A 13938-nucleotide genomic window follows, 5' to 3' on the forward strand; every position below is an offset into this window, starting at 1 on the left:
TGGTGATAATATGGGTACTACCCTTGAGCCTAAGACAAAGCTACATAGCATTTTATTTTTTATAGTTGGGGGTAGAGGGGGACATTAGGAGTTGGACAAAAATGCAGTAAAAAAAGGTCAAAGATTGGGAGGATGACAATGTGTCTGTGACTACAATGGACTCAAGTACAATCAAGATATTTTTAAATTTCAGTCTATTTCTATTTCCTTTCCTCCTCAAACTATTTGTTATTTTTCCATGACTCCTATAACAAGAATCTTAGAGATTACCACTCATCACTTTTTTATTTTTTAAAGCAGGCAGCTTTGGGGTGCCTGGCTGGCTCAATCGTAGAGCATGCAACTTCTTAATCTAGGGGTCGTGAGTTTGAGCCCCACACTGGGCATGGAGTCTACTTTAAATAAATAAGTAAAGCAGGCCGCTTTTATATATATATATATATATATATATATATATATATATATATATATATTTATTTATTTATTTAAATAATTTAAATAATCTCAACACTCAACGTGGGGCTCAAACTCACAAACCCGAGATCAGGAGTCACATGCTCCACCAACTGAGCCAGCTAGGCATCCCACCACTTATCACTTTTAAATAAAACTCTTGACAATAATTTATCATAAGTTATCAAATTTTTAACCAGTTTCTAATAATTTTATATGCTAGCCTTAAGTTAATAATTGCTACGTTTAAGGTAAAATCAGATGAACTCTATATTTAAAGCACAATTACCATTACATAAAAATCACATATACCAATGGACAAAAGCTGAAATCAACAAGGAAAAATGAAATGTGTAGTGGAATAATGTGTAACTCATCTTTACTTCATGAATTTTGTATCATTTACAATAAGTAAATTCAAAAAACTCTGTTTTGTCCTAATTATCTTTTGATCAACATAACTACAAGAAGAATGAAAGAAATGTTTTATCAAATAGGAGCTGAGAGTAGCATATTGGAAAGTAGCAAAAAACAGAACTGGTAAGATAAAACTACTTCATATTACAGGTTATTTTCTTACTATAATTCAAAGCCATTTTAGCAGTCATGCCAAATGTAAATCATTCTTACCCTAACATTTAGTAGCGCTGGAGTAGGTACCGTCTCTGGCTCTGGTTTCACAGGAACTGCTGCTTCAGTCTCCAAACCTAGTTCTAATGCACTAAGTGGCATGGACTAGAGAGAAAACAACATCAGAGAAAGAAATAAAAAATGATGGCAGTGAATTCTGTTTCAAGAATAAAAGATTATTTATTAAAACAAAAAAAATGTCAAGTTTTAGACTCAAACACATTGTAAAATCTCTGATACCAGGTAGGAACTAATAATCTTTGGAAGTACATCTTCACAAAACTATACTGACAACAGAATCTTATTTTTACTTTCAGAGAATGTACATAGTGAAACCTCAGAAGAGGGTCCCTATAAAGTACAAAGACAACTAGTAAGGAGATTAACCAACCTCCCACAAGAGCTCTAAGCAATTCATCTCTTACTTTTATATATATATCAAAGCAGGAAATGTCTTCTCACTGCAAATATTTTCCATCTCATGAGTGAAGACTAATATAAAAATAACACACACGTGCTTATTTAAAATTATGTCTTAATAATGCCTGCCTCTATAAGTAGAAATTAAAATTAAGAAACAATCTACTTTTTACAGAGGCTTCGGGAAACTCTTACCTGCTGAACTGAAGGAGTAGGTGTTGGAGTTGCAAGCCCCGCATCTCCCCCATCAATATCAAAGAGGTCATTCGGACTAATTCCACTCTCACTCAAAGCAGCAAGCAGTAAATCTTGCCCTGGCTCCACCATCTTTAGAACAAAATATTTAATATTAACATAAAAAACTTAAAATGCCAATTAACTCTCTTCTAAATACAAACCAACATCTTCTACCAGATCCATCCATTTGATATTTATGAAGAATCTGCTACATATCAGGCAAGAAGGATGAAAGAGAAATAGTCTCTGATTCCAAGAAATTCATAGTAAGATGAAAAGGACAGAGAAATATGTAAATCACAGCAAGAGTATATGTGTACAAAATGCTGTGGGAACAGAGAAGGAATGCTGAACTTTGCCTGGGAAGAGAGGTTACAAAGATGACTGTGGAACTGAGTCTCAAGGAAGAAATCACCAGGTGGATAAGGATCTTCTGAACAGCGCATTCACACTTACGGAGATATGAAAGACATTGGCGCTCTTTAAGAACAATGGTTAGAGTAATTCATCATTGGTATGGAAGTTCAGAACAGAAATCCAAGCCTCACGCAGGTGATGACAAGAGATGAGGAAGGTATCACCCACGACCTTGTATACCATGCTAGAGTGTTCAGTTAATCCCATGGGTAGTGGGGGTCAGAAAAGAGTTTTAGATAGAGAACTGCACGACATAGTCAGATTTGTGACTTAGATTATTCCGAGGAAGTATGGAAGCAAACTGAGAATGGGTAGAATAAGACCAGAAGGAGGGAGCCATTTTAGGTAACTGCTACAGCAGACCGAGAGAGAGATGATGTGGGGCGCCTGGGTGGCTCAGTCAGTTAAGGGTCTGCCTTTGGCTCAGGTCATGATCCCAGGGTCCTGGGATAGAGCCCAGCATCAGGTTCCCTGCTCAGCGGGAGGCCTGCTTCTCCCTCTGCCCCACCCTCTTCCCCTGCTCCTGCACGTTCTCTAATAAATAAAACCTTAAAAAAACAACAAAAAAAGAGAGATGATGTGCTATAATAGCAGGGTGTAGAAAAAAGGGGGGATGAATTTCATTAGGAAGGACAATCCATAATACTAAGTTTATATAAAAGCTAAAATGGAAGAGAATAAGAAAGACACAAAAAGCAGGAGTTGATGGATGATCAGATTTAAGCCAAGAGAAAGTGAAAAAATAAACACTGAGCCTGGAGACCCCAAAATGAGTTATATAGAGTTTAGCGAGAGAAAATACCTATTTAGGAACAAGCAAATATTTTATTTAAAGATTTTGTTTATTTATTTATGGGGGCGGGCAGAAGGGGAGGCAGAAGGAGAGAATCTCAAGCAGACTGTGCTGAGTGTGAAGCCTGAAGTGGGGCTCAATCCCACAACCCCGAGATCATGACCTGAGCTGAAACCAAGAGTTAGACGCTCAACTGAATGAGCCACCCAGGCGGCCCCGCAAATACATTTTAGATTTGGGTTTTCTTGATACAATATATCAAAGTAATTTACCACCAAAATGGATTTTTATCCATTTTGTAAGGGGAAAAAAAGCTTAACAGAACTTTCTTGATTTTTTTTTTTTTTTTTTAAGATTTTATTTATTTATTTGACAGAGACAGAGATAGCGAGAGCAGGAACACAAGCAGGGGGAGTGGGAGAGGCAGAAACAGGCTTCCTGCCAGGCAGGGCGCCTGATGTGGGACTCAATCCCAGGACCCTGGGATCATGACCTGAGCCGAAGGCAGACGCTTAACGACTGAGCCACCCAGGCGCCCAGAACTTTCTTGATTTTTAACGTTTGTCATTAACTTATCTGAAATAACCAATTTATATACATAAACATGAAAAGTGACTGTACTTGTTTTTCCCAAAAAACTAATTTCATGTTACATAAATAATACACTAATCTTTAGCTAGTTCATTTGTTCTCAGGCTGTGTGAAAGAATTAAGTGTCACTGTTCTCATTCTGTCCTACAAAAAGAAAGGCGTTAGTCTCTTTGACCATGACTTCCAACATATAAGAACTACTATTTCAAATGAAAGTATGATATTTAACAGAGAAATCCTCTACTAGGTAGGTCTTTGTCACATAAGCCTATACATCATTTAGAAAGAAGTTCTAGCAGAAACATGAATGAGTTTAAGGTAGAAACCACAGATATCCAGAAATGAAACTCAGGGCAGACCTACTGTTTAAAGGAGGGTCTTAAACAGATAGCCCCAAGGAAGAAGAAATAGCCCAAAGAAGATTTCCCCAAAATTTTTCAGAGAAAGGAAAAGTCTATGGAAAAATACATTTTGAGCAGGAAAGAGGAAAGAAGGTAAGGAAACTGACAGTGACTAAGTATCTTTTACAAGCCTGACACAGTGTTAGGCTCTTTGTGTACACTATGAGACCACAAAAACCCCGAAAAAGATAGACATTATAATTTTTTAGAGATGAAACAGAGGCTCAGAAACCTTAAAGTACCTATACCTACCCAGACCTAGATTGTTCAAATTCCCAAACCCCACGCATTCTCTTTCCAAAGAATAGATCCAGAAGTCAATGTTGCAAACCTAAGTTTCAATACTTAACTTTGGAATAAATGCCAGTCTGAGATTAAAATCGGAACGGAGATAGATTATTGGATAGCAAGATGGAAACAATATGAAGGGACTGAACAGGGGACAAACAGGAGAAATGTCCCAATATAGATTTAAAATAAAGTTGATCATTTTTCTAATATAGACACACCTGACCATACTTTACACGTTATCTTAGTACATAGTACAAACATGTACCAAGACAGCTAAACCAATGCTTTAAAAACATTTCAACCTGGGCGCCTGGGTGGCTCAGTCAGTTAAGTGTCCAATTCTTGATTTCGGCTCAGGTCATGATCCCAGGGTCGTGAGATTGAGCCCTGTGTCGGGCTCCCTGCTCACTGGGGAGTCTGCGTGAGATTCTCTCTCCTTCTGCCCCTCCCCGCCAACATGTGTGCGCACTCTCGCTCTCTCAAAAATAAATAAATAAATAAATAATAAATCCTAAAACAGCAACAACAAAACATTTCAACCTACATTAAGACCACTGATCTGTGAGAAAAGGGGGTGGTTGTGGCCTGCTTGCTATGGTTAATCCTGACCTAGATTAATAGAACTCCAGACACTATCAAAATGTCATCTTTTTTAAGTAAATACTGAAAATAATGATTTATTTACATTTGAAACAAAAATACATTGTTTTAAACCAATGACTCCTAAACAACAGACCAAAGAACACTTGGAAGCCAAAGGATCCATTAATCCATTAGATGCACACCAAGCTCTGTCTAATTATACTAAAAAAGTACAGAAACATCATTGATGAAAGCAAACAAAAATCAGAGAAGCATTACTAAATTCATGAGAGGTTTTTGAAATATATTTTCTGAACAATGAGCATTGAAAGTATAAAAATATCATGGAAGGGAAAAATTTGGGGGGAAACTTGGTATTTTTACAAGAAATTAACAGTACAGTTTATAACACTATCACTGACCTACTGAAAACTCATTCACAGGAATCACAATTTGAGACCTCGGAGTAGTGACTTAATAATGACAATGTCTTTTATAAGCTATTTTTTAAAAATATTTTATTTATTTCAGAGAGAGAGAGCACGCGTAAGCGCATGAGTGAGGGGTAGAGAGAGAGGGATAAGCAGACTCTCCGCTGAGCAGGGAGCCTGATGCGGAACCCGATCCCAGGACCCTGAGATCATGACCTGAGCCAAAGGCAGATGTGTAACCAACTGAACCAGCCAGGCGCCCTTTTCCAAGCTATTAATGAAAAATATCTTAGGTTTATATACATAATATACACAAACAAAATCTAGGGATGCTTTCTTAGCCAATTGGGTACAAATTCTCTACTTGAACTTTTCTGCAGTGAGAAAGGGAGCAGGGAATACAGAGGAACATCTCTAATTTTCTCTAACTCCATTAGGCAAAACCCTTAATATTAAAAAAAAAAAAAACCCTTAATATTTAATCATTCTCCTATTCTGAAACTATTACAGACTCACAGAATTTCAGTCTTCAGGCAGAGAGCCCTTAAAAGGTTATATTATTCAATCTTCTCCTCACCTTATAAGTAAGATTTATTCTTGAGAAGGAAAACATTTTCACTTTAAACCTACTAAATAGAATATAAATGCAAATACTGTTAAATGTAAGAGAACTGTGTTACAGTGTCTACAAAGGATTTCATAGACTTTAGGTGACATTTAACATGTAGCAATCCAACAAACCCAAAAGTTACCAACCCCAGAGTGATTCTATCTAAAAAAATGGACAACAAAAAGGTTCCATTTCTATCATAAATACTTAGGAAAATACCACCTATTTCAAAATAGTACACCTATGAAAGCGTCTAGTAAGATAAATAAGAAACAAGGACAAGGTAGTAGAGAGAAACTAAGCCATCCTTGGCAGGAAGAGAATCCTGAGAAACAATAGCCAATCAGAAGAATGAAAGGATACAGTTCCCACTGAGAATACCAACACTGAAACCTATCAACCAGGACAAGGTTCCTCTTGTTGAGACCTAAAGCAGATCTTTACAGCTCTGGGCAGATACAAGGGATCTATCTGCAGCAGTGAAAGCACACCACAGAGGCCGGGGTAGACTATGAAGTCAAACAGAATATCTGGGTTCAAACACTGGCTACCTCATGCACCAGTAATAGAATATGGTCAAGTAATAACTTATGTGACTCAGTTTCCTCATCTTCAAATGGGAATAATAATAGAACCTATCTTATAGGATTGCTGTTGAATAAATGTTATGCTACTGGCTATTAACTACTATTTTGATATTAGTATCATGTCAAAAAATAGGTTTTCTCCTATATCACTGATACAACACTATTTCCCAGAATACCAACTCTGTTGGCAATCCACTCAATAATTAACTTCCAAATGAATTCTTTAAAATACACTAGTTCCTTTTTGCCTGTGTCACATATTCAATTTGTCCAGTTAATCAATTGGTGTGTCTAGAGAAAACTGGTAGACCTCTTTATATGTGCAAAGATATCACTTAGCAAGTATCTTTGCCTAATAATAAACAGGACTTTTTCTCTTTATTTAATAGCACTATGTCTTTCAACTCAGCTTCAGCTTTGCTTTTACACAGCCCAGAGGAGATGACAGACATTTAGTTTAAGAAGCTGGAAGGATGATGATCCTCTCAAAATTTAGCTGATACAGTTCATGAACAAGGTATTTATTTAGTGTCTACTGAGTGCTGGTTCTTTAAGAACATCAGGAGAAAAAGAAGATAATATGAAGAAGTTCATTAACAAGGATTTTCATTACCTACAAGGGAAAAATCTGTAGTTTTTAACAGCTATTTTTCAAGGGAACACTTGCTCAGTAAAGTGTGCCTCTCCCCACTCTCACTGAGAAACTTTTTATAGGAAGAATGGATTCACAAAGTAACATGCAGGTAACAAAGTTTCAAACATGCTTTACCAAAAAAGCACATGAAAGAAATGGGGGGGGGGGTGTGAAACAACTTTCTTGGTTACCACCATCATCCAGATCCCTAGTCATTTTGAGATTTACTATAGGACTGGATTTTTTCTCTTTTAACCCTCAAGATAACCCATGAGTAAATACTACATGTTATCCCTTTGTCATAGATGAAAAACTGAGGCTTAGAAAAATGAATTGTAACAAGGTAACAAAACAAGTGTGGAGCAGAATTAGATACCCAGGAGCTCTGACCCCATATCCCTCCAAGATTCTGTATTCTTAAACCTGTACCACATTTTTCAAACTGGTGGTCACACCACAGTGAGCTGTCAAGTCAAATTCAGTGTATCATGACCAGAATTCTTAAATATTTCAATACAGAACAAAAAACTAACACAGCATGTAGAGAGAATAAACATCATTTCATGACATGAGTTTTTCAGTTCTATGTGTGGATATGTAGTAGGTTACAATGTAAAACACATCTTAACCATGGGATGCAGTAAAAAGGTTTTAAAACCATTGCTCTGTGCTATATACTGCCTCCCAAGAATTAAATAAGCAAGTGAATTTGATGGGTTTTGTACTTTATTTTATTCATAAAACCAGAGTTCCTGCTCTTCAAGAGCCTATCCTTTCCATCTATAGAAAATTTCAGTGGTATTCCAAGATTATCCTTAATATTTACCAAATTCAACCATATTAAAGTATATCTGTCAGCATAAACAAAGACATTTGTAAAAACTTTAAGATTACATCATTTTATTAATTAGCTATATAATGTGAAAACAATTCCTCTCATCAGAAAGTATGCTTTTAAAAGATTTTTAATTATTTATTTTTTTAAAGATTTTATTTATTTGGCAGGGAGAGAGAGAGTGCACGAGCACACAAGCAGGGAAAGTGGCAGGCAGAGGGAGAAGCAGGCTCCCCATGAGCAGGGAGCCCGACGTGGGACTCGATCCCAGGACCCTGGGACCATGACCTGAGCCGAAGGCAGATGCTTAACTGACTGAGCCACCCAGGTGCCCCTAAAGATTTTTTATTTATTTGAGAGGGAGAGAGAGCAAGCGATAGCACAAGAGCAGGGAGAAGGAGAAGCAGACTCCCCGCTGAGCAGGGAGCCTGAAGTGGGGCTTGATCCCAGGACCCTGGGATCATGACCTGAGCCAAAGGCAGACGCTTAATGGACTGAGCCACCCAGGCGCCTCCAGAAAGTATCTTTACATCAACTTTAGGCAAGCAAAGCATGGGAACTAAGAGACTCATGAAGTCAGGTTACTTGGTAAGACCAGACCTCAGATCTGAGTGTTCACCACCTTCACAGGAGGCAAGTCTCAAGTCAAAGCTCAATTTAAAAATTTAAGAAACACTGAAATGTATCTGTAGCTTTAATCTTTAAGATGAATCACTTAAAGGAATCTTTATACTTTATACGTTTATATTGCATTATATTAAGCAGTACATAATTTCAGCAAAGCCCTTAAGTAAAACTGCCTGACACTTAAGAGCATCCAATGAATGAATGAACGTAAGCCACCAACTAAGCCTTCCTTTTTAATACTTACCCGGCAGCTAAAGTAAAATCTACTTAAAATTCTACAGACAATTGTGTGAAATTAAGTTAGACTGGGAGACAAAAATGCAGAAGCCAAAGGAAAAAAATAAAGATGTTCTTTCTGGTAAGATAAATTTTGGAAACAACTTTTTTAAACATGAAAATAAAATGTTCTCTTGCTTGCAAAATTACTGTCCCACGCAAGGCCACAATAGCAAATTCTGCATTTTATCCTAGAAATTCTATACAAACTATCTTTTGGGCAATGATAACGGTTTTCCCACCAGCTTAAAGAAAAATCACTTCTGACTGCAGTAAATATACCGGAAAACATGGAATCTTTTCGCACTGTTAGCTGGTTTGTATCTACAAGCGTAAGTTAAGTTTATTTCCTCTAGGGCAACTCGGGGTTTGACAGCTTTCTGGACCCCCCCCCCCCCCCGGCCGACTCGGTAGAAGCCCTACTCCGCCTCTAAACGTGGTTGTCTGGAGAAAATAAAACATTTAACTCAACAGAAACTGCTAATAATCAACTTTCAAAGGTCAAAGGGGACCCAGTTTTTAACCTTCCCCTCAGCAACACGTGTTTAGTACAAACTTCCGGGTGCGGTTACAATTGGCTGCGCAATTCAATGGATAAAAACGTTGCTTTATTTGACTCTCATTTTCTTGCCGGTTCTTTCCCCACGTTTCTCAACCAGCAACTCCCCAAAACAAAAGCTTCCTACAGTAAACGGAGCCCGAACATAAAAAGGGCTTCGCTGTGCGAGGATCAAGTTAGTGGTCCGCAAACATTAACCACACAGCAGCACAAAGCCGGGGTGGAAAGGGGAGGAGCTGGATGCCAGGGTCAGGAAAGAAACAATCACAAGGGTTCAGGAACATCCAAATCTCCTCAGCGGTTAAACGGATCCCAAACCACTTCTGGGAAACCACCCGCATACACTGGTTTGGGGAACTTTCGATGCTCGTTACACCAAACACCCTTAAAGTAAGCAAATCCCCAACCGCCTTTCCCTACATAGATGCTTCGGGTCTAGAAGGCGAGCGAGCTCGAGACAAAATTAACCTAATCACCCGGTGAGGCTTGAAGGTGGCCCCCACGTGTCCCATGCACCGCCTCGACGCCCTGAGAGCAAGGTAATCAGAAAATTGCTGGTGTGGGGTTCAGACTTACGGCGCCCCTATCTCGTCCCGCACTCGCCCCAAACCGGGAGCAACCCTCGGGCATGAGGACTTTTGAAGGATTGCGGAGCTCACTTTCCTGCGGGTCCGGGACCTCGCAGTTCCTGAGCGGAGCAGGGAAAGCAAGGAGGGCGACCCCAGTGGAGCCGGAGCCGGCGTCCGCAGATCCTGCCTCCCCGCCCAAACTGGGTGACTCTGGCCCGGGACAGCGGGGGCCCCCGGGGCCTGAGAGCCCCCACGCGCAGCGACCGCAGGGCCCGGCGCTGACGGGCGGAGGAAGCGAGCGCGGCGGGGCCGCAGCCGGGACCTTGCCCCCAAGAGCCCTGGGGCGCGCAACTGAGGGGGCGTCGAGGGGCGAGGGAGGCCCCAAGCCGGGGTGAGGTGGCTGCCCCCCCCCAGCCCGGCCCCACACGGCCCCCTGAGGAGGGTGGGAGTGGGAGGCTGGCTGTCCGGGAGGGGGAGTGTGGAAGCAGAAGAGGGCTGAGAAGGACTTACTTTCCCCGCGGGAACCGACGCCGGAACAGCTTCTCTCGGGAGGCGAGAGCTTGAAGAACTAGAGGCGACTGGAGCGGAGGCGGCGGTGGCGGCGGCAGCAGCGGCGTCCGGCTCTGCCTACCTCCCCGCCGCCATCTTGACGCCCCTCCCCCCAAACCCCCGCCCCGCCGGAGGGGAGGGGGTGGGGCGACGGATGAGGCGCCGCGCGCACGCAGCGCGCACCGCGCGCCCCACGTGACTTCCTCCCTCCCCCCCCCACCCCGCTCCCCAGTGCCCCCCTCCGCCCCCCCTCCCCCCTAGGTGAAGGAAGATGATTTCCCCCCCCCATCTTGACCACCCCCTGCCTTCGCTGCCAAGCACGGACTCCGCCGGCTCCAGCCGACCCGGTACCAGTGGTTGGATCCAAGAGAATTCCGGAACCCAAACGGTCCATTACCGCGGCTCCGGGGTGGGCGAGGGGTGAGGGGGCCGGGTTTCCGAGAAGGGGGAGGGGGGAAGGCGAAGGCCTCCTAGAAGAGTCACGTGTCTACTGCTTCCGCCGGCGCTCGAAAGACCTCGCGAGAATTCCGTTCCCCCCTCCCTTTCTGCCCCGCGGGCTGCCGGGAGGAAGGTCTGCGCGCTCGGTTGCCACGAGGAGGTCAGCCGGTGGGCTGGGCGCATGCGTCCTACACCTGCTTTCAAAGTCCGGCTAGGAGGGGCCCGAAGCTATTTTGATAACCCTTTTGGTGTGTGGCTTCAGCCGAGGAAGTTACCTAGTGGCGTCTCTGTTACTTTGGGAAGCTCTTCATTACACAAAAAAATATTCGCGTATTCATTGCTTGTTAGGCTCGCTCAAAGCACTTTATTCAGTATGAAACCGCAGTATAACTCGGAGCCCCTCTTCTGGTCCACTGCCATTATCATACCCTAAGGGGTGTGAGCAGAGTCAGCCCCAATTTTTTTCTGAACAAACTATTGCTCTTAATTAATGACTGCTGCAGAGATCTGTCGCTACCATCTCTCGATTCCCTAATTTCTCCTCCTCCACTTCCTCCTCCTTCTTTTTCTTCTTCTTATTATTATCAAATGACCTAACAGAATAAACAAATTAACTTCTTGGTAACCCTTTTGTAAAGTCATTCTGAATGCTGTTTGACTCCGTTGCTTAGGTAATAGGCACGCCTGGGTGATTCTTGCCCCCTACTGGTGGCGCATCCCACTGGCCTTGAGCTGAAAGAAACACTTGGAGTTTAAGGTGTAAACTCTTCAAGAGAAAGTAGAAGGAAAGGGGGGAGGAAAATAAAAAGTAGTCATGTTAAGATGATTATGAATCTTCCAATTCGGCGTCTGTATACATAAGTATGTATTATATATGTACATACATATAAATGAACATTTTAAATTGCAGACTAATCACTTTACTTCCATTATCTCATTTCATCCTTCCACATCAAAAAAAACCTGGTAAAAGTAAAAATGATAAAACTAGTTCCATAAGAACAATGCCCTCATCTGTCTTGTTCATTGCCAGCCACTAGAGTAGTTTATGGTCTAGTGTCAGCAAGCAAGCTGTTACAAATCTGTCCATTATGGAAGAAGAAAGAACTAAGGGAAGGATGCAGGGAAAAAAAATCTAAAACATTGTAGTTAATGCATCAGTGTCTTCCAAGCTTGGTTGGTACAGTTCAATTTCCAAGGGACCCTCAAACTCTCTCTGCACGCTAGGACTACGTAAGTACTAGATTCTAACAGTGTAGATCTGAGCCTTAGAGGTACTTTCTGAGCATCCAAACTAGATCCTTGCTGCCATCTCTGCATAATCTCCTTATCCCCATGGGACCCAAGTAAAAGGTGGTGTTTCAGGAGATACTCGCAATGTAACTATGCTTATGCACACAAATGTCATGCACAAGGTTATTCCCTGCAGCATTATTTGTAGAACCAAAAGATGGGAAACAACCTAAATGTCTTTGAAGAAAGTTAACTACACTGTGGTACTTTCCTACAGTGAAACAGTTGTTCAAGAGAATGAAGCACTTCTGTCTCTGAGAATGTGTAGTAACATATTTTGCTTGTGTGTACACATACAGCATCTCAGAATGACAACGTGAGTAGCAGTTGTTATCAGTGGATGGGAATCAAGCTACTGAGGATCAGAAGCAGGAGGAAGACTTATTGGGTACATCCAGAACAGAGATGCTATTGGAAGCAGATGATTGGGGAAAAAAAAAAAAATTCCCTGTTAAGGCATGGTATTGGCCGTTAGAGCTGCACTTTGCACTCCAACAAGTATTTATAGAGCCCTTGCTGTGCACCAGGTACTATGTTAGAGATGAGGGGCACAAATTTAAGAAAACCAAATGAAGGGAGAGACAGGGATGGTCCCTGCCCATAATGTCCTTACAGTCTAGTGGGCATCAATCCAAAAATTACGCAGAATGTAAACTTGTAGGGGCGCCTGGGTGGCTCAGTCGGTTAAGCGTCTGCCTTCGGCTCAGGTCATGATCCCAGGGTCCTGGGATTGAGCCCCGCATCGGGCTCCTTGCTCAGCAGGGAGCCTGCTTCTCCCTCTCCCTCTGCCCTTCCCCCTGCTTGTGTTCTCTCTCTCTCTGTCAAATAAGTAAAATCTTTATTTTTTTTTTAAGATTTTATTTATTTATTTGACAGAGAGAGACACAGTGAGAGAAGGAACACAAGCAGGGGCAGTGGGAGAGGGAGAAGCAGGCTTCCTGAGGAGCAGGGAGGCCGATGTGGGGCTCAAGCCCACGACCCTGGGATCATGACCTGAGCTGAAGGCAGACGCTTAACGACTGAGCCACCCAGGTGCCCCAATAAGTAAAATCTTTAAAAAAACATGTAAACTTGGGGCACCTGGGTGGCTCAGTTGGTTAGGCGTCTGCCTTCAGCTCAGGTCATTATCCTGGAGTCCCAGGATTGAGCCCCGTATCAGGGTCCCTGCTCAGCGGTGAGTCTGTTTCTCCCTCTGCCCCTCACCCCACTCGTGCTTGCTCTCTCTCTCTCTCACTCAAATAAATAAATAAACATAAGGGGTGGCTGGGTGGCTCAGTCATTAAGCGTCTGCCTTCGGCTCAGGTCATGATCCCAGGGTCCTGGGATTGAGCCCCGCATCGGGCTCCCTGCTCCCTGGGAAGCCTGCTTCTCCCTCTGCCGCTCCCTCTGCCGCTCCCCCTGCTTGTGTTCCCTCTCTCGCTGTGTCTCTTTATGTCAAATAAATAAAATCTTTAAAAAAAAAAAAAACATAAAAATAAATAAATAAATGTAAACTTGTAACTGTGACATTGTTGCAAAGAAGCTAACAGCCTCTTACAGCGGAATTTGACGTCATCAGGGAAGTCAAAGAAGGTTTCCTTGAGGAAGTGATAACTGAGCAGAGATTTGAAAAGTAGGTATTATGTAGGCAAAGAGGGAACTGCATTTCAAGAAGAGGAAACAGCATATGCAAATGTTCTGAAACAGGTGGGAGCCAAGCAAGGAGGGACAGTAAC

General features: G+C 42.1%; 1 protein-coding gene across 3 annotated transcripts in view; it reads right to left on the reverse strand.

The window, feature by feature from the left end:
• SBNO1 (strawberry notch homolog 1) overlaps window positions 1–10608 on the reverse strand; it is a 56733-nt gene extending 46125 nt beyond the window's left edge. For all 3 annotated transcript variants that reach the window (XM_032431312.1, XM_032431313.1, XM_032431311.1), the window contains exons 1-3: window positions 10454–10608; window positions 1699–1830; window positions 1084–1188 (exon numbers count right to left, since the gene is read on the reverse strand). In XM_032431312.1, the coding sequence (XP_032287203.1) occupies window positions 1084–1188; window positions 1699–1830 (237 nt within the window). In that variant the 5' untranslated portion in view covers window positions 10454–10608. The remainder of the gene's footprint in view (window positions 1–1083; window positions 1189–1698; window positions 1831–10453) is intronic.
• Between the last annotated feature and the right edge of the window lie 3330 nt (window positions 10609–13938).

The sequence above is a fragment of the Phoca vitulina genome, unplaced genomic scaffold (assembly GCF_004348235.1).
Source record: "Phoca vitulina isolate PV1807 unplaced genomic scaffold, GSC_HSeal_1.0 scaffold46, whole genome shotgun sequence".
Classification (NCBI taxonomy): Eukaryota; Metazoa; Chordata; class Mammalia; order Carnivora; family Phocidae; genus Phoca; species Phoca vitulina.